Source organism: Quercus robur, chromosome 8 (genome assembly GCF_932294415.1).
Source record: "Quercus robur chromosome 8, dhQueRobu3.1, whole genome shotgun sequence".
NCBI lineage: Eukaryota > Viridiplantae > Streptophyta > Magnoliopsida > Fagales > Fagaceae > Quercus > Quercus robur.
In genome coordinates this window covers 37764530-37786210 of record NC_065541.1, presented here as the reverse complement: position 1 = coordinate 37786210, position 21681 = coordinate 37764530, and the positions used below count along the sequence as shown (strand labels likewise).

At 37.5% G+C, this 21681-nt stretch overlaps 1 protein-coding gene across 14 annotated transcripts in view; it reads left to right on the top strand.

Annotated features, from left to right (window-relative positions):
* Nucleotides 1-21681, top strand: part of LOC126695418 (G-type lectin S-receptor-like serine/threonine-protein kinase At4g03230) — a 144773-nt gene that overhangs the window by 50192 nt on the left and 72900 nt on the right. For 3 of the 14 annotated variants that reach the window (XM_050392165.1, XM_050392166.1, XM_050392164.1), the window contains exon 1: nucleotides 8620-8780. The exons of 6 other annotated variants lie outside the window; for them this stretch is intronic. In XM_050392165.1, the coding sequence (XP_050248122.1) occupies nucleotides 8669-8780 (112 nt within the window). In that variant the 5' untranslated portion in view covers nucleotides 8620-8668. 5 more of the 14 variants (XM_050392173.1, XM_050392171.1, XM_050392155.1 and 2 more) reach the window with 4 other exon arrangements.

The window sequence follows — 21681 nt, the reverse complement described above, 5'->3', positions numbered from 1 at the left end:
TGCTCAAAGTATGTGTTTTTATGTAAAGTTGGAATCGAGTTACTACATGGTTTATTGTGTAAATCTGCTTGGCTCGATTGATCAAGAATTAGACTCGATCAATCGAAAGTTGTGCAGATTGTTTTTTTTGCAGAATTTCCAACTCAGCCCAAGCTCGTTTAACGTGTAGGGTTTTATGTTTTGTCTTAAGTATAAAAGGAAAAATCCTAGCCACGTTTTGAGGTTGCTCTTTATGTTGTGTGTGTGAATCTTTTATGAGACCTAGAGGTGTTTGCCTTCACACATACTTAGGATTATCAAGGATTAAGACTATGTCAAGAACTTGGTGATCAATTCAATTGTAGATTCAAAAGCTTAAAGATATAAAAGCGGGAGTGCTTGCGCTTGCTGTGAATCCAAGAAAGAATTAGTTCATGGACTCGGAGCTATCACATGGTTGTGGTAGTAAGTTTCCTACTCGAGGTAGCAATAAGATGTTGGTAGTTTAAGTCGCTATTTTGTAAACTTCAATTCTTTCATAGTGGATTCGTTTTACCTTGAGGATAGCTAGGTTAAATCCTTCATAGGTTTTTTACTGGTTTGGTTTTCCTAGGTTATCATATTGTTGTGTTATTTATTTTCCGCACTGTTCAATGAAATGATATATGTGTGTTAACCTAGATCTGCATAATTTACCTAAATTAATCACTTGGCTAAATAAACTAGGTTAATGTGGTTGTTCATTTTTAGGCCTCTTAAAACACAACCAGATTAATCTAGTTAATTAGCCAAGTGATTATTTAATCAAATTATTCAGATTTAGCTTAACACAAATATATCATATCATGTAAAGTGCAGAAAATAAAGAATACAACAATATAATAACCCAGGAAAACCAAAACGGTAAAAAACCTAGGGAGGATTTAACCTAGCTATCCTTAAGGTAAAATGAATCCACTATGAAAGAATTGAAGTTTACATGATAATGACTTAGACCACTAACATCCTATTGCTACCTCGAGTAGGAAACTTACTACCATGACCACATGACAGCTTCGAGTCAATGAACTACTTCTTTCTTGGATTCCCAGCAAGCACAAGCACTCTCGCTTGTATATCTTTAAGCTCTTGAATCTGCAACTAAATTGATCACCAAACTCTTGACATGGTCTTGATCCTTGATAACTCTAAGTATGTGTGAAGGCAAACACCTCTAGATCTCACAAAAGATTCACACACACAGCGTAAAGAGTAACTTTAGAGAGCTTTTGAGTACAAAACCCTAGATCTATAAAAGAGGCACACAATGCACTTTAATCTCTCTAAAAAACTTATAAAAACGTTTTAGGGTTTCCTTTATATATAGGAGTGTTTTACTTGAAACCTACTACGTTTAAGTAGAGTTTAGGCTAAACTGGAATTCTGCAGAAAAATATATCTGCACGTGGTTCGATCGATCGAGTCTAATTTTCGATCGATCGAGCCTTACAGATTTAGTCCAATAAATTCTACAATCACTCAATTCCAATTTTACAAATAAACATACTTTGAGCAAGCCTAAACCTAGACTCTATGTTTTGATCATGGTTTGCCAACATAATACAAATTGAAGTTCTAATACATTTAGATCCTAAATCCTTAGAACCTAACAGAATTCTTGTTTATCAATTAACACACACAGAAAAAGTCCTGAAGCAATTTTACATAGATAAAGCTCATCCTTTAAGCACTCCAATGGTGGGTTGGTCACTTGATGTCAAGAAAGATCCGTTTCGACCACAAGAAGATGATGAAGAAACTCTTGGTCCTGAAGTACCATATCTTAGTGCAATTGGTGCTTTGATGTATCTTGCAAATTACACACAACCCGATACAACATTTGCAGTTAACTTACTAGCAAGGTATAGTTCTGCACCAACTTAAAAACATTGGAATGGAATTAAGCATATTTTATGTTATCTTCGTGGGACTACTAATTTTGGATTATTTTATCTAAATGGATCAAAACCACAGTTAATTGGATATGCTGATGCAGGTTACCTTTTTTATCCACACAAAGGCCGATCAAAAACAGGATATTTATTTACTTATGGTAATACTGCTATTTCATGGAAATCTGTTAAGCAAACAATTTCTGCTACTTCCTCAAATCATGCAAAGCTCATCGCAATTCATGAAGCGAGCTGTAAGTGTGTTTGGTTGAGATCGGTAATTCAACATATTCATGAGAACAGTGGATTATCATTAATCATAAAAATTCCAACGATATTATACAAAGATAATGCCGCTTGTATCACTCAAATTAGGGGAGGATATATCAAGGGTGATAGAAACAAACATATTGCACCAAAATTCTTTTATACACATGAGCTCTAGAAAAGTGGCGATATTGATGTCATGCAGATACGATCATGTGATAATTTGGCTAATATGTTCACTAAGTCATTACCAATTGTGAATTTTAAGAAGATGGTGCACAATATTGGTATGCGTCAACTTAAGGATATTTTTACCATGAACAATGGAAATTCTATGTACTCATGAGGGAGTAAATTTTCTAAAGGATGTGTACTGCTTGTACTCTTTTTCCTTCGCTAAGGTTTTTTCCACTGGGTTTTCCTTTGCAAGGTTTTAATGTGGCAATCCTAAGGCACTAGAAGTTATACAAGAATATTGTACTCTTTTTCCTTAGCCAAATTTTTTTTTTCTCACAGGGTTTTTATTTGGCAAGGTTTTAACGAGGCATATTCTTAGAAAGTGGTCATCCAAGGGGGAGTGTTAGAAATAAAGTCTGATTTGGAATGTGTAAACTTTGAGCAATGAAAAGGTTATTTGGGATGTGTAAAGTCTATAGGGAAGATGTATATCCATAAGTGTACTCATTATTACAACCTTATCCCATAAACTCTACAAGCATTCTAAGGTCCTATATATATGTGGGATTACTTTACTGTTATTAAAACACATCTAAGAGATATCAAAAGGATTGTGGATGACCACTTGAATACAAGAGTTTATCAATATATATTTCTTGTTTCTTCTTACTTTGTTTTATATATTTCTATCATTTTTCCACAAATATATGTATGTGTACATTTTAATTAAGGCTTCTTTAGGCCTTTACCCAAATAATAATAATAATAATAAGGCCCTTTTTCTTGAAGATGAAGGTGAAGAGACAAAATTAAAATTAGACAAACATACCTAATAAAATAAAAATCTAAATTAATAGTAGACAAATTCATTAACTCATTTCTTCCTTAAGTTTCTATTGTGGAGCTCATCTATCTTCTCCCCCTGCCTTAAGTTTACATCTTGGAGCTCATTTATCTTCTCATCCTACCTTGAGTTTGCATCCTTAAGCTCATCTATTTAACCCTCGAGTTGTTGAATATATTGAGTTTAGGAAGATGAGGCAGGAGTCCTAAGAGATGAAGAAGCCCTCATGCCAAGTCCCTTTACCTAGCCAGATCTCGGCTTAAGAACCATCATAGATATCTCTTCTTCGATCAAAGGCTCTGCATCAGGAGTGCTACAATGCTCTTCTCGTACTCTCAACATCTCTTACTGTCATTTCAAATAATAGAAACCATCAATTAGAATTGAAATAAATATGTTTTAGTTTTGCAAACATATATAGAATAGAAATACATATATTCTAGTTTTGCAAGCTCAAGGCGTGTACTAATATACGTACATATGTGTTTTCGCAATTAGGGTGTACCCATTGATTAGTCTTTGAATTGAAGTGGGTATCATGGTAGACTTTTGCCAACTTAGGAATATGACCTCCATTTTTCCGCCTTTGATTAATTTTCTTTCCAATGTTAGAAGACAAGTAAATTAATTACAACAAGTAATATGCTAAACTTTTGAAAAATTGAAATAACACACACATCTTCATCTACCCTAACTGCAAACGACTTTGCTCCACATCCATGAATGTTTTTGCCAACCGTTTCCGCTTTATTTTTGTTTTCAGCATTTCTTTTTAAGACTTTCTATAAAGAATAAAGACCAAGAAAATATTATAATTTCGACTTAAGTCATATATATAGTTTACAATATAAATCTACTTCACCTTCCAAATAAGTATTAATCCAATGAATTTGATAGATCAAATAATCTAATATACATGAGACCATAATAAGATCTACATAAAACATTAATCCAATGCATATATAGGGAGGTATTATCTAGGTGAAAGGTGAGAACATACTTCACTTGTAAATAAACTTTTCCAAGTATTAATTACCAGACAATCTTCGTTACTCTACTTTCCATCAATTAATTCAATCCATTTTTCTTGTGTGACATTGTTTGGTGGATGGTTTCTTGCATACGTGCTTCCTTCATCCTTTACAAGTTGTTTATAGGCAAAAAACCCATTTTCGTCCCTACATTTTCACGCAATTCCCACTTTGGTCCCTATATTTTATTTTCACTATTTTTAGTCCTTGTTTTGAAAAAAGCATTCCGTTTTAGTCCTTACCATTACTCATTTAACAAAAATGTCCTACACGGCAAACGGTTCAACAGTAAATGCTGACATGTCTATTAAAATAATATTGAAAAAAATTATTTACATTTTTAAAAATGCCACCTCAACAATTTAATTTTAAAAAAAAGCCACGTCAGATAAAAATAATATAAAAATTTCTAACCTAATTATTTTTTTAAAAAAGAAAAGAAATTAGTTAAATTCATTTTTTTAATTTTTTTTTTGGACAAACATGATGAACTCAGATCTATGTTTTCTTCCAAAACCCCAAAAAAAAAAAAGTATAAAATTTTCCTTCAATCAAAATAAACCCAAACTCAAAAATTCTCAACGAACAAACTTGATGATGCCGAAAAACCACCAGTAAACTACACGGTTCTCACGCACTCGAAACAACACCTGCATAACACAAAAAGAGAAGACCTTGCAGAGAGCATCGGTGTGGTGCTGGCCAAATACCCTCCGAAGGTCAAGTTAAAACAACTCTAGAGTGCTAGAGCGGGTAAAATTATGCGTACCTTAGCTAGTGAGGGTATTGGGGCTTTTATAGTAGTAGAGGGTTGACATCTCTTCCTTGGTGTAGAGTTCTTTTCCTTATAGGAATTCTCATGTGCGTATTTTTTGGAATCCTTTCCTTGTAGGAGTCTTTTTGATTAACACCAAGCGTGGGGCATAAGATATTTCTTTATATATGCAAACGTAAACAACAAGTAAACCTGCATCAGGGTCGTCAGCTTATCCTATTTCCTTCAGCCTTACTGGCGTCAGCTTGTTGATGTTGTTAGCCTTTAGGTGTGCCTTGCGGACTCCCCTCATTGCCCCTATTAGAACATCGTTTGTTGACTCCTATAAAAGGAAGCTGACTGTTGTACCTGTACCCATTAGCTTGTACCGGATGGCTTTATCTGAAGCTGTCAGCTTTATGCCTTATATGAGTAAGTACTATTTTTATCCTTATCAAAACTTAAATGACAAACAAAATCCAACCCCTGAATCAAACCATAAATTATCATTCCCAAAACTTAAACCATGAATTATCTTACCAGAATTTTTTTTTAGAAGAAGAGAACCCAAAGTGAAAAGCCTGAATCACCCACAACAATTTACTAGAAAATTCATGAAGAACCCACAATGAAAAGCCATGAATAACCACCCCAAATCTCAGCCACCCATCACAACCCACAAACCCAACCACAGCCACCCAAAAACCCAGCTACCCACGACAACCCACAAACCATCCAAAAATCAATGTAGCTATTAAAAAAATCCTGATGGATGAGTCGACAATGATGGAGGTCGAGTTGTCGAGGAGTAGCGGCGGTGCGGGAGATGAATCACGCCGACGAACCTGAGAGTGTTAAGTGGCTTAGTGGCTTTGGTGGTTTGTGGAAGAGAGAACCTGAGGATGAGAGAGAACCTAGTGGTTGGTGGTTTGGGTTTATATTGATTGAAGGAGAATTTTAACAATATGAACCAAGAAAATGAAGAACACATAGATCTGAGTTCTTCATGTTCTTCCAAAAAAAAGAAAAAAAATTAATTTAACTAATTTTTTTTTTAAATAATTAGGTTAGAAATTTTTATATTATTTTTATTTGTCGTGGCTTTTTTTAAAAATTAAATTGCTGAGGTGGCATTTTTAAAAATGTAAATAATTTTTTTAATATTATTTTAATAGACACGTCAACATTTACTGTTGCACCGTTTGTCACGTAGGACATTTCTATTAAATGAGTAACGGTAAGGACTAAAATGGAATGCGTTTTTCAAAACAAGGACTAAAAGTGGTGAAAATAAAAGATAAGGACCAAAGTAGGAATCGCGTAAAAATGTAAGGACTTAAATGGGTTTTTCGCCTTGTTTATATTAGGCAAACAACTTGTTGGAGTGGCTACTCAATAATCTACTGCACTTTGTATTAAAAGTTTTTTTTTTTTTTTTTTTTTTTTTTCACAATTACAAATTCTCCTAGTAGATCAAATTGATCCTGCAAAGTGAGGTATGTATAACAAAAATATCATTCCATGAATTCAATATGCTTAGTGACAACATCAATAATACACTACAAAATATAGCATAAAGTATAAAAAAATGTAATGAAAACAACAAAATCAAGCTTATGGACAACTACCGCCAGATTTTGAATGATCACCTCTTTTTCACCGCTATCAACATTCTTCCAATAACAAACATTCATAGTGGACAAGTTGGTACGCACTTGTACACCAATTTGGCCAGCAAGCTTGCATACATGTTCACCAATAGGAGCACAAAACTCCATAGCAATGCCGACTGGTAACTTCCATGTTTCTCAACAAGTCCTCATACCCCTAATGCACGCGTCATGCCACGGGCATGTCTACTAGTCGATGATATCAAGGCATAATATAAATTGAATCAGGAATTGAACCAAATATAGTGTGATTATAATCTTAATAAAAAAATTGTATTTTATTTTTAACAACTTGCTACAATCAATTTGTATTTATACCAGTTTACTATAATTGCAAGAAATTTAGTTTTAGCTTCTTCAATAACACATGATTTTTTGGTTCTTTGGTGGTAAAATAGTCCTTTTCTTTTTTGCTAAAATACAATTACCATTGCAAATATTATTATTATTTTTGTTAAGTTTTTGGGTTGGATAGTTGCTATTTGGACGAGATTAGCTAGGCTTATTGAGTAGAAAGAGGGCCTAAGGTTTTGGAAGGAGGACCCAATTACAAAATTGAAATATATAATAACTAAAAAAAAAAAATTGAACACAGGGGCCCCGAGCCCCCTTGGGCCCCTACCTAGGTTCGCCCCTTGTTAAACCTTAGGATAGGTGATTCTAGTCATATTTTTGGGACACCATTCTTAGTAATTGAATTGATTGTGATGGATTTTAGATTATGTTGGAGTCTGTTTGGGAAGTTGTAAGAGTTTTTTAAGGAGGCATTGATGGATGTAAGTAACCTTTTTTTTATTAGTTATATTTTGGCTTAAAATACAAAGTATATTTATTAAACATTCATTAATGTTTTCTTAAAAAAATTTAGCCTACATTGGTACAAAGAAGAACTAAAACTTCTTCCTATTCAACTATTATAAATTAAATAGTCGCAAACCTGTTATAAATCTACTAGTCGCAAACCTGCACATTGTGCGTGATATTTTTTTTAGGTGATCTTATTAAATATATATTTTTTAAACCTTATATATAATTTTTTTTAACCTTTAAAACCTTTTATATATATAATTTGAATATTTACATATATCTTTAAGTAAACTCTATATATTCAACTTCTTTAGATGTGTAAAACAATAAATTACTACTCCATAATGATAGTTACTGTGGGGACGCAGGCCCAAATATATATTGGGCCTTGGACCTTGTCCGAGGAGGCACAATGGTTCGAGAATAGATTAATAGTGAGGAAGGAGTAAGACTTTGAACTTCACGAGTAAGCTATAATTGTAAAGACTGGGAGAGGTAGGCCGAGGAGGAGTATCTCCTCAGCTAAACTAAAAAGGGGTCAGAAGGTGAGTTCTATTATCTAGAATGACGTTAAAGGAAGTTCTGTTGATGAGGATATGCTATGTAATAGATATAACAATAAACACCAAATTATCAAAAGCATGCTATGTAATATAATAATAAAATTTTGTATATACTATCTTTAATTCTTTATAATGTAATATGATAACATTTAACAATCAAAGTGAACAAAAAAAAACAAAAAACAAAAAACTTAAAACACAAAACTAAATTGCATCAACCTAAAGTAAAGTTTCTAAATAACACAAATATTTATCAACCTAAAACAAATTTGATAGAAAAAATTAAAAAGTCCACCAAAAAATTGAGAGAGAAATAACATTTTTTGTGAGAAAAAATTATGCATAGAATGGAAAAGTGAATGACAAATTTATGCTATGAGGGGGATAATAAGAAGAAACAAAATAAAGGAATAAAAATGGAAAAAGAAAGAGCGATATTAAGGTAGAGGGTTTAGGGATGAAAAGGTAAAGGAAATGAGAAAAATTGGTGAAAGTATAAAATATTATATTTTTATTTTTTTAAATAAAAAAGATAAAAAAAATATATATATATATATATATATATATAAAATAATCACTAAATTATAATAGAAGTTGACTTCTTGGAGAGACCGTGATGACCCTGGAACTGGGAACTTCACGTTTATGCTAGATACAGTAGGATATTCGAACACACAAATCGTCAACAAAGAGGGGAAGATTTACTGGAAAAGCTTGGAGAATGGTGGGTATTACTCTATCGTCACAACAACAGAAGGTCAAAATCGTCTTGATCTTGAGAATGCAAGGTTGGTGATGAATTTTAGTGTGAAGATAGAGTATTGGGAACAGAGCACAAACGGGACTTGGTCGTTGTTTGATGTGAATCCGAGTGACAACTGTAGTGTGTACCATTTTTGTGGAAAATTTGGTAGCTGTAATTTAAACAATAATAAATTTCCATGCAAATGTTTGCCAGGGTTCATGCCCCATGTCCCTCAGAAGTGGTATTCTGGAGATTTTTCGGATGGGTGCACCAAAAATTCGATGTCCTGTGGCGATACCTTCTTGAACTTAAAAGATGATGAATATAGGCGGAAAACCAGAACAAAGTCATCAGGTCGGAAACGAAACAGAATGCAAAGAATTGTGCCTTAAAAACTGCGACTGCTCTTATACATATGATGAAAAGTCACGCTTGATTTGGACGCAGGAGCTAGTTAATCTTCAAGAGGAGTATGTTGAAGGTTATAACCTCTCCATTCGTGTAGCAATTTCGGATATAGGTAATGTACTAACTGGTCGATTTTACATAAATTGCTTAGATTTACTAACGTACTATTTTACTTAAGGAAATTTAGAGAGTGTCTTGAATATGAAGTAGAAAGTTTAGAAATCTTGTGTTTATAGTCCAAGCCAAAGTCTATACAAAATGTTCAAGAAACAGCCACTCTCTTAAGATACTGGATACAATAATAGTACTAACAACTTAGTAACTTTATTTATAATGAATTTGACCAGGAGCATGGTTCTACATGATAACCAAAATCTTGTCAAGGTGAGCCGATAATTGAAAATATCAATTATCTTTACTGAACAAAAATAAAATATTAACCTTGTCTCTGTATATGATAAACTCTCAACCATGGTCCATGGGATGATGGGCTGTCGGTTTGTGGACAGATGGATTTGCATGGATAGGAAATTTCATTATATGTATATAAGGCCAAGTCCTATTTATTTGAGTTTATTCACTATTTGAAACTTGATATTTCTGCAGAACCAACTGTACAAAATTGTGAGCCTTGTGGCACAAACATGATCCCTTATCCACTTAGCACTAGCTCAAATTGTGGTGATCCTATGTACTTCAGCTTCAATTGCAACACCTCTGGTCAGGTTAGCTTCAAGGCCCCGAGTGGGACATATCGAGTCACTAATATCGATCAAAATACATCAAAGTTTTTTATCCAAGTCAAGGATGTAGGAAGTTTGCGGCTATACCAGTCATTGCCATTTAATCTAACTACTCCAAGAAACTCTAGTTCTAATGTTTCATCTAGAGTTACAGATGATGTTGAGATTGTTTGGGAGCCACCACTGGAGCCACTCTGTAATTTATCTGCAGATTGCAAGGATTGGCCCCATTCAACTTGCAAATCAGAAATTGATGGGAAGAGGAGGTGCCTTTGCACCAAAAGCTTTCGATGGGATGGCACAAAGTTAAGTTGTACGCAAGGTTAGGATTCTATATCATGTGCATATTGCAAATTAAAATTACTTTATTACAAATAAAGATTTAGTTAATGTTGCCCCAGCTGAGATTTTTTATTTTCTTCCTTTACTAACTGTGATAATGGTTGCTTTAGTGATTTAGCACAATGTTAGGACCTTGTGTATTTAGCTAAGGACTGTTTTTCAGGGGTTTTTCTTTTACTTACGTGTAACTATTCTAATTTCAGTTGCACTCCAGGTTAGAATCCTATATTAATGCACAATATGATAACAGTGTGCCCTGTACATTTAATTTAGCTTTGTTAATGAACGATAAATTTTGTAATGCTGCCAAGAGTATAAATACTCAAAACGATATTGTCAATGATAATTATGAAATCATAAGAAACCCCTCTTTAATTTGAAACCCGTCTGCTATTAGGATGCCTAGATAGTTTGCTCTAGGCACTCACTTATTCCTTTTCCTTAAATGAATATTTTTAATATGCATCATCACAGACCTAGATTGAATGCAGGTGGGAAACCCAACCATTTTACCTTGACAATGGCCCAATAGTATTCATCTTACTTGTTGTTTTCTTTCATTTTTGAAGTTGTGCACAACGAGCTTGCAGTGTCTCACAAAAAAAAGAACCTATTACGTGCAATTATCCCAGTGATTACTGCAACTTTGATGGTTATTGCATGCTGTTACTTGTATTATTTGAGAAGAAGAAAAGTGGCCAACAGACAATGTAAATGGTGCAAAAACAACCATATATCCTTGTTTCAAAATGACAATATTTTGGTTTCTTCCATAAAATTAGCTAGCAAGAGACTGAAGTTATGATTAAAATCAGTTAACAGGAAAAGAAATCAGGGAAACGCAGCATTTCGACTGAATGACAGTGAACGAAGTGTCAAAGACTTGATAGATTCAGACCAATTTAGAGAAGATGATAAAAAAGGCATAGATGTACCATTTTTCAATTTGAAAAGCATACTAGCAGCTACAGATTACTTCTCAGATACAAAAAAGCTTGGACAAGGGGGCTTTGGGCCTGTTTACAAGGTATTAACCTTTTAAGTACTCAATCAATATAGCAGTTTGTTTACTAGTTTCTAATAAATGATGGATGGTGCTTATGGTTATGGGAGTTTTCTCTCAGGGTACATTTCCAGGAGGACAAGAAATTGCTATAAAGAGCCTCTCGAGTGGTTCAGGGCAAGGCTTGGGGAAATTCAAGAATGAGGTTGTTTTGATTGCTAAACTTCAGCATCAGAATCTTGTTAGACTTTTGGGTTATTGCATAGAAGGAGATGAAAAAATGTTACTCTATGAATACATGCCAAACAAGAGTTTAGACTCATTTTTATTTGGATAGACTCTAAACCTGAATTTTATTTTATTTTATTTTTACTTACCAGTAATTTAGATTTGAATGGTTACTAAAATATGTCCTGAAATGAAAAATGGAATGCAAGATCGGACTCTGTGCGTGTTACTGAATTGGAAGATACGCTTTGACATCATTTTGGGAATTGCTCGAGGGCTGCTCTATCTTCACCAAGATTCGAGGTTGAGGATCATTCATAGAGATTTGAAAACAAGCAATGTTCTTCTGGATGAGGAGATGAACCCCAAGATTTTTGACTTCGGCTTGGCAAGGATATTTGGAGGCAAACAAACTGAGGCAACCACAACAAGAGTGGTTGGGACTTAGTAAGTTTGATGCAGATGGTTGATTATGAAAGTTGATTATTTAGACTTTGTATTGCAGTTTTCCCATCTGTCCTCTAATTCACTGACAATATAAATAATTTTTGTTGTGCAGCAGCTACATGTCTCTAGAATACGCATTGGATGGGTTTTTCTCAGTGAAGTCTGATGCCTTCAGCTTTGGTGTAGTTGTACTCGAGGTTATCAGCGGAAAAAAGAACACAGGATTTTACCAGTCAGAACATGCTTTGTGTCTTTTAGGTTATGTAAGTACGTTGCATTAGTAAACCAAAGAAAAAGTATGTTGCATCAATTACATATAGTTATATTTCCTGCATTCTACCTAATGCCAATTTCAATTTCAAATCGTCCCAGGCATGGAAATTGTGGAAAGAAGGCAAGGCCTTGGATTTAATGGACCAAACAATACGTGAAACTTGTAATGCAGACGAATTTTTGAGGTGTGTTAACGTTGGGCTTTTATGTGTACAAGAAGACCCAAGTGATCGTCCCACAATGTCGAATGTGGTTTTCATGCTTGGTGGTGAAACTGCAACTCTCCCAACTCCTAAACAACCAGCCTATGTTGTAAGAAGATCCCTTTCTAGCCCAACTTCTTCTGCTACTAAACCAGAAAGTTTGAATGAATTAACATCTACCATTGAAGAAGACTGATAATGGTGGATAGCATAAGGGCTCTCATGATTCTTGTTTTCTCTTTATCAGTCGTGCAGAAGCTTCTAGTATTCTTACTATGGTTCTCATAGGAACAATTAAGGCATATTTCTTGTCTGTCATATTGATACTTTTTTTTATTGTCCCTGATAAATGATAACATTGTATCCAATTCAAGTTTGATTGTTTCCTGTTTGAACCTCCTTTGTATATATTGTATTTTATTGACTTCTGATTTTCTCTGACTCTGACCTACTGCCTTCATTTATTTAATCCTATAATTTTGAAGCCTAGAACTGCATTATTTGTAATTTTGCATCAAGAGGTACAGTCTGCTCAGCCTTACATTTTAGGTGTACAGTTCACTGCCACACTAAACAAGAAGAGATTCAAAAGAATGCTATTCGCTGTACGGATCAGAATTTTCTGATCCAACCCGAAAAATATTAAACTTGAATTCAATTTTCTTTTATCTAAAGTAAAAACAGATTGATCTGTGATCGACCTGACCCGACTTGTTAAAAAAATTCACTAATCTTCTTTTTTTTAATTACGTTTTGATATTATGTACATAGAGTACATAATATCAAAACTAGTAATAACATATTCAATGTTTATCACAACAATTAAGAAGGGTTTCAGTGCTCCTGTACTTGACAGTAGACAGGATATCACAATTCACAACACTACACTAGGGCCAAGGCCGTCAGTCACAACCATTTAAAAAAAAAAAAATCTCATTCAATGCTTGTTAGCTGTAGTCCATCACTCGATTCACTCCATTGTCCAAAGCCAAAACACAAAATGCACAATACAATTATACAAACAAACCTGAAAGTTGAGTTCCTCTACTTCTCTTGCGCCTCTAGAGTCCAGCCTCTGCCCTTCTTCAGTCTTCACAAGTACCATTAGTGTACTTATAAGGAATAGGCATACATGTCATGTCTCCATTGTAAATCATTTCAAATGTAGTCATATCAAGCCATTTGGAAATGTTGTAATGGGAAAGACAAGTTCTGTTTCACGGAGGCCTTATGACTGTATCTAATATTCCATCTAAACCAAAGAAACATAAAAGTTAATTAGTCGAAAAAATCAAATAGTAAAAATGAAAGACAAAAAGGACATATTAGAATGGCAGTTGTGGGGTCCAATAATTGATGGGCCAAGCCCACTTGCTGATGGAGAGTTCAAAGGCCTAAGCCGAAAAAAGGTCATGGCCCGAGCTCAAGAGTAATAAGGCCCAATTGGCCCGGAGAAGCAGCCGAGGACAGTGCAGTCCTCGGCTGGCCCAAAGATCCACCAAGAAGAGGGGCAAAACGGTAAAGGTACATGCTTGGAGGGAAATCTAAAATATCTAGGAAAGGCTGCCCTTACCATCTTCCTCATGCACATCTCTGCGCCTAACAGAGCCTTATCCTTTAACTTTATTAACCACTCCCAACAACTTTGGGTTTGGATTGACAGGACAAGTATCAGTCTTGGAAATGTCGACCCTACACGTGGACGAAGGAAAGTGAATGCAGACTAATATAAAAGAAAAAAGTAAGTAATCTAAGCGGGGGGGGGGGGGGACTGGCCAGGGGAGAAAAAAGGCTCCCAGCCTACCTCCAGAAGAAAGGCTCCAAGGGTGAAAGTGTTTAAATCACATGTGAACGCCACAAAAAGAAAAGCCCATCGCTGGGTAATCGAGGTTTAGCCTTTTGAACCCACTCTCTACAAATGATATTGTATGGGCCCATTCATGCGCGGACCCAACCTTACCGCGGTTCGTTGCGGGATGTTTCCCTACAATTGGCGCCGTCCGTGGGGATGGCTTGCGCGTCGGTTTAGACGGCGGTGGAGTTAAGCTTTTGTCGAGCGGAGGTCTATGATGATGCCTTTATGACCGGCGACACAGCGTTGTCATTCCAACATCAGTCCCCACTAGGGGCTACGCCTCGCAGTGCCAGTGGCATGGACAAGTCTAGGGGCTCCAAACATTACGCTAGCTTCCCCCCACCTTGTTCGAGGAGCTAACCTTCGGAAAATAAATAAATAAAAGAAAATACAAGTTTTGGACAGAACCAAGGCCTTGTATGGTCCTCGGACCCAAGCCTCTGGGGAAACCAACTACTTACAAAGATAATACAAGTTTTGGACAGAACCAAGGCCTTGTATGGTCCTCGGACCCAAGCCTCTGGGGAAACCAACTACTTACAAAGACAATACAAGTTTTGGACAGAACCAAGGCCTTGTATGGTCCTCGGACCCAAGCCTCTGGGGAAACCAACTACTTACAAAGACAATACAAGTTTTGGACAGAACCAAGGCCTTGTATGGTCCTCGGACCCAAGCCTCTGGGGAAACCAACTACATACAAAGACAATACAAATTTTGGACAGAACGAAGGCCTTGTATGGTCCTCGGACCCAAGCCTCTGGGGAAACCAACTACTTATAAAGACAATACAAGTTTTGGACAGAACCAAGGCCTTGTATGGTCCTCGGACCCAAGCCTCTGGGGAAACCAACTACTTACAAAGACAATACAAGTTTTGGACAGAACCAAGGCCTTGTATGGTCTTCGGACCCAAGCCTCTGGGGAAACCAACTACTTACAAAGACAATACAAGTTTTGGACAGAACCAAGGCCTTGTATGGTCCTCGGACCCAAGCCTCTGGGGAAACCAACTACTTACAAAGAAAATACAAGTTTTGGACAGAACCAAGGCCTTGTATGGTCCTCGAACCCAAGCCTCTGGGGAAACCAACTACTTAAAAGGAAAAACTATGTTACGTGGATTCTCTCGTTTGCCCTCGGATCCTCAACACCAAAGGGACCAGTATGGAATGGAGTAACGTGTTTCCAAAAGCATAATCGAAGTCATGCAATGCTCGGTCACCCCCTCGGATGAATTATTTAGAATTTGTCGTCCTCAGACAATATTCTCGCGCTTATTACAGAACGTTCAACCGTTATCTCGGTTAGTTTCTTAAGTTTAACTTACTATGAGTTATTATCATTATGCTTGATAGTGTCGGTAAATTAGAATTAGTTGGATTGTGTTTCAAGAGTTCTTGCTTTAAATACCGCCGAGGAGAAACACACACATGGAGTACACCCATTCACAAAGTAGTGTTGTCAAAGGAACAGCATTCAAAACAAGTAAAGAAATTTCCATTTTTTTTTACTAAAGCAAAGAAATAGTACAGCGTACAATGAAAAGCTGGAATCAGTTTGTGTCAAAGCTCACTACATAACCAAAAAGAAAGGAAGATACAAGAGAATAAGGTAAAGCCGAGGAAGTAGATCAGAGGAGAGGTTGGCTACAGCTCCAAGACCTTGTTCTTCCTCAATGCTTTCACTTGCCCACAACTCAAACAGCAAAAGAGACCCAACTTAAGCCTGACACCGCTGAAGGAAAGGTGCAGGAAGTTGGAAGTTGAGGGGCTTTCTCTAAATATTCGCCCGCCACAAGGCAGAGGCGCTGATAGCGGAGAATCTTTCTTCTGACACACCAAAGTTCTGGCATGAACAGAACCTGCTTCGGATTTTGACTAAAAGAGGGAGAGACATCCTTTCCCCTCGGTCGAAATGGAGTATTCTCTTGAACTTATGCTTCCTGTGCCCACACCTCGCTATTTTGAGTCTCATAAGGGCACGGCGCTTCCGTGGCGGAGAGAGTTCCTTCTTCTCAACCCTCGCCTCAAACATATTGTGCTAAGGAAGGACAGCACTGAGTATAGGAGCTGTGATATGGGAGAAAACTAAAGAATTGGTGCGAGGGTGTAGTAACTTTCTCTCCTATTTATTTAAAGAGATAAGCTGGTGGCATTTAATTCACGCAGCGTCCCAAGGAACGCTACAGACAAGATGGCTTAGGCTCAATCTCCAACACCACCTGCAACCAGGGGATTAAAGGAGTCTCTGGAAGGTGCACCTCGAACATTGGGACGCCAAAAAGTACTACGTAACCAAAAACTACATAAATACCCTTTAAGTTGTGGGCCAAGTGAATTCGCGGCCCAGGCCTGTTCTGCATGAGGGCCCAGGGGCAATGGCCCACACTGAGGAATAACCGTTGCCGAGGACAACTTCCTGCTCGGCACCTCGTGAAATACCTGAGGAAAGGGAGAAACTGAATTCAAAAAGTTTTGGACAGAACCTAGGGCTTGTATGGTCCTCGGACTCAAGCTTATGGGGAAACCAAGTACTGAGAAAACCTAAGTTGTGGACAGAACCTAGGGCTTGCGTGGTCCTCGGACTCAAGCCTATGGGGAAACCAAGTACTGAGAAAAACTTAAGTTTTGGACAGAACCTAGGGCTTGCATGGTCCTCGGACTCAAGCCTATGGGGAAACCAAGTACTGAGAAAAAATTTAAGTTTTGGATTGAACCCAGGCGTTACGAAGTCCTCGGACTCAAGCCTTTTGGGAAACCGACTACTCGAATGGGGAAGGTTCTCGGCTCGAATACTGTAAAAGGTTAAAGCCAGTGCGATAAGGAGGTGGCGAAACGACCCAACTTTCATTAACTTAAGGAAACTGTCCATTTGGCGAGTGACATGTCCTCGGATAGTTACTTCCTACACCATATCGAGCACTTAGCCCTAATCTTGGCTAATTTTAAGGTGAGTTTCGTTCCTCACTGGTCGGCTTTGCTATGTTAAATAATTTTATTAAAGTTATGGTGACACCTTTTTATTAGCAAACATTTTAGCCTTAGTTATCGTTGATTCAAATGCTCTATTACGGTGCCGAGCAGCGTTTGTAAACTTGTAAAAACATAAAAACATAACATGCGAAATAAGGTAACAGCAACTTTTATTAATGTGAAAAATTATTACAACATACAAAGAAGGGCTTAAACAAGCCTATACAAAAGATGAACTGCCAAAACAACAATAGCATCCGCAATACAGATACGTAAACAGTCAGGTGACTTTTAAACTCGCCTTCAAAGTCTCTCCAAGCTCTGCCTCAGTACTGCTCATATCAGGAGAAGAACCTTCTTTAGAAAAAGACGAAGGAGAAGGAAGAAGAATTGGAACACATGGAAGCACTTCAGCAAGCTCTTGTCATCAAGGAGCGCAAAGGAAGAAGAAGATGGAGGACATGAGTAATAGAAGGAGGAGAAGAAGAGGGAGGAGATGAAAAGAAAGAAAAAGGAGCAAAAGAGGGAGAAGGAAAAGCACCGGGATGGATCTGGTGGTGGAAAGAAGAAGAAAGAGAGGCAGAAGGAGGCGCCAGTGAACGAAGAGAGGAAGAAGCAGGGGCACTTAGTCCCTGCCCCAGTCCTGACTCCCAACACACTGGTGCCATGTTAGATATGCTCATGACAGAGCGGAGGGTGGTGATAATGGATGTCTTTGACTCGGTCACACCGAAAGTGAGATATGACGAGTCCCTGCTTTGGATTTTGGCTAAAAGGAAGAGGAGACGAATCTTGAGTCTCCGCCATCCTTGCCCTGATCGAGCCATCTCGAGCCTTATTAGAACATGGTGTTTTTGGGAATGAAGTGGTTTGTTCATGGCTGACTACTGTGGTGAACTTTCTATCGAATAAGGTATAGCTAGAGAGCAGAAGTGGACTCTGGGAGGAATCTGAGGGACTCAGGTATGAGAAAGTAAGCTTTTGTCTTCTCTCTTTATATAGGGGACGAGGAAAAGAATACATAATACGTTCAGATCTCCAAGGAAATCTGCAAACATGAATGCGTCCGTTTCATTCCCCCACGCCATCAAAAACCGTTGAATCTGGGAGGCCTCGTAAAGGGAAGACATTAAAGGCGCACTTCAGATAACCAAACGGCATAAACGCATCGTGCGCAAATCAAGGGAAACGTCTTGTAGGCCGGTACATTCCCTGGGCAGGTGAAGAGTCGCCAGCACCAGTCAAGGGATGAATTAAATGAGCCATAATGAAGGCTCGGTACTACCAAAACCCCCTTCTCCAACCATGATGTCGGACAGCAGGGTTTTGAGGGGCTATTGTGGGGTCCAATAATTGATGGGCCAAGCCCACTTGCTGATGGAGAGTTCAAAGGCCTAAGCCGAAAAAAGGTCATGGCCCGAGCTCAAGAGTAATAAGGCCCAATTGGCCCGGAGAAGCAGCCGAGGACAGTGCAGTCCTCGGCTAGCCCAAAGATCCACCAAGAAGAGGGGCAAAACGGTAAAGGTACATGCTTGGAGGGAAATCTAAAATATCTAGGAAATGCTGCCCTTACCATCTTCCTCATGCACATCTCTGCGCCTAACAGAGCCTTATCCTTTAACTTTATTAACCACTCCCAACAACTTTGGGTTTGGATTGACAGGACAAGTATCAGTCTTGGAAATGTCGACCCTACACGTGGACGAAGGAAAGTGAATGCAGACTAATATAAAAGAAAAAAGTAAGTAATCTAAGGGGGGGGGGACTGGCCAGGGGAGAAAAAAGGCTCCCAGCCTACCTCCAGAAGAAAGGCTCCAAGGGTGAAAGTGTTTAAATCACATGTGAACGCCACAAAAAGAAAAGCCCATCGCTGGGTAATCGAGGTTTAGCCTTTCGAACCCACTCTCTACAAATGATATTGTATAGGCCCATTCATGCGCGGATCCAACCTTACCGCGGTTCGTTGCGGGATGTTTTCCTACAGCAGTAAAGATGATCACAAGGAAGTAAGAGTAGAGCATGAGACAGCAGAGCTTAATCTGAGTGAAGAACAAAATACTGCATAAACGACATCAGAATTATGCAGAAACGACAAGTAGTTTAGTCTTTGTATAAGTGCCCACACGTGGGAGAGTTAGTTTTCTGTAATGAAGTCACGTGTAGGAGTTAGTTATTTGAGTTTGTTAGTCTTTGTTATTCAGTTAGATCAATTCTATAGCTTAGATCAATCTATATATAGTCTTGTACATTCATTTCTGTAATTAATGAAAAGATATAGAAATTCTTCATTTTTCTGATATGGTATCAGAGCAAATCCCCAATTTTTAGGGTTTCTTTTTCTCTCAAATTTCTTTTCAATTTTCTCAGGAAAACACTCTGTTTTTGAGAAAATTCCTTTTCTTTGTCATCAATGGCTTCCGCTGCCATAAACACAAATACAACTAGTTCGACTAATGGTTTTGTACCTGAAAATCTATCTCCTTCTTCACAAGATTCACCAATGGATGATCCCCTGTTCTTGCATCATGCTGAGAATCCAAGCTTAGTGTTAGTTACGCAACCTTTAATTGGTGGAGAAAACTACTCAGCTTGGGCTCGAGCTGTGAGAAAGGCATTGCTCACCAAGAACAAACTGGGATTTATTGATGGGACTCTGACTCTCTCATCTCCATTGATTTCTACTCCTTCATCTGTGCAAGCATGGATTCGACGTGATAACATGGTTGGGACCTGGTTGACCAATTCAGTTTCTTCAAAGCTTCAAGCAAGCATCATATATGAAGATGCTGCTCTAGAAATATGGACTGATTTGAAGAATCGTTTTGCACAAACCAATGGACCAAGGGTATTCAATCTCCAAAAGGAAATTTCAGAATTACATCAAGGTGAGATGAGCATTACTGATTTCTTTACTCAGTTGAAAGTTTTTTGGGATCAGTTACAAAACCTTAGTTCATTCCCTTCTTGCTCTTGTGGAAAGTGTATGTGCAATATCAACAAAAGACTCAATGATTTACAAGGTAGAGAGTCTATGATGAAGTTCTTAATGGGAGTAAATGAGTCTTTTTCTCAAGTTAGGTCTCAAGTGTTGCTCATGGATCCTATTCCATCATTGAGCAAGGTTTATTCCTTGATGATCCAAGAAGAAACTCAAAGGTGAATCCCTAATGCACCTGTTGTTAAAGTAGATTCCACTGTTTTGGCTGCTAAAGTGTCCACTGATCAAGTCAATTATGTTACAAACCTTGTTAATTCTGTTGGAAAGGGAAAAGATAGGCCGGTTTGTACCCACTGTGGCAAGACTGGTCACACTATGGACAAGTGCTACAGATTACATGGGTTTCCTCCAGGTTTTAAGTTCAAGAATAAGACTGCTATGGCACATCAAGTCTCTACAGGATCAAGCTCAGAATTTGTTTCACCAATGCATCAATTTTCTGCCTTCAGTCCTGAGCAGTGCCAGCAGCTTTTAGCCTTGTTTAGTGCATCCAATTCTTCCTTTGCAACATTATCTCATATATCAGATGCCTCAATGGCCACAACAACTCCTTCTTCCACTTCTGCTAATGTGGCAATGGCAGGTATGAACTTCTCTCATAGTGTTTTTGCTGCTCAAGTGGTAAATAGAAGGGCTTATGGTTGTAATACTTGGGTCTTGGACACTGGTGCAACTGATCATTTTGTATGCTCAGTGGATTTGCTAACTTCAATCACAACTATTAGGCAATCTTTAGTCCAATTACCTAATGGGGAATCAGCTCAAGTAACTCACATTGGGACTGTTACTCTTTCTCCTTCCCTAATTCTTAAAAATGTCCTTTGTGTTCCATCTTTTTCTTTTAATCTCTTGTCTATTAGTTCTTTAACTCATTCATAACCATATTGTTGTGTTTTTCTGTCTGCTTATTGCTTCATTCAAGACCTTATTTCCTGGAAAACGATTGGGGTAGGCAAAACACTTGATGGATTGTACCTGTTGCAGTCAAACAGCCTTCACCAATCCTCCAGCTCTTCATTTGCTACCTTCTTATTTGCTCACAACCTCACTGATGCCTTTGGTCATTTCACTGCTGTTACTTCCACATCAGTCTCTTCTCAACCTTCATCTATTTGACATGACAGGTTGGGGCACCCATCTGATGTCAAACTCAATAGTTTGTGTCATGTAATTCCTTCTTTAAAACCTTCTTGTAACAAAGGTTGTCAAATTTGTCCTATGGCAAAACTTAAGAGATTTCCCTTTTCTTTTCATAATAATATCAGTTCTTGTGCTTTTGACTTGATTCATATGGATGTATGGGGTCCCTACTCAACTCCAACTTTAGATGGCTTCAAATATTTTTTAACTGTTGTGGATGATGTTACAAGAGCAACTTGGTTATTTTTAATGAAGTCTAAATCTGAAGTTAGGCAGTTATTTTCTTCTTTCTATACTA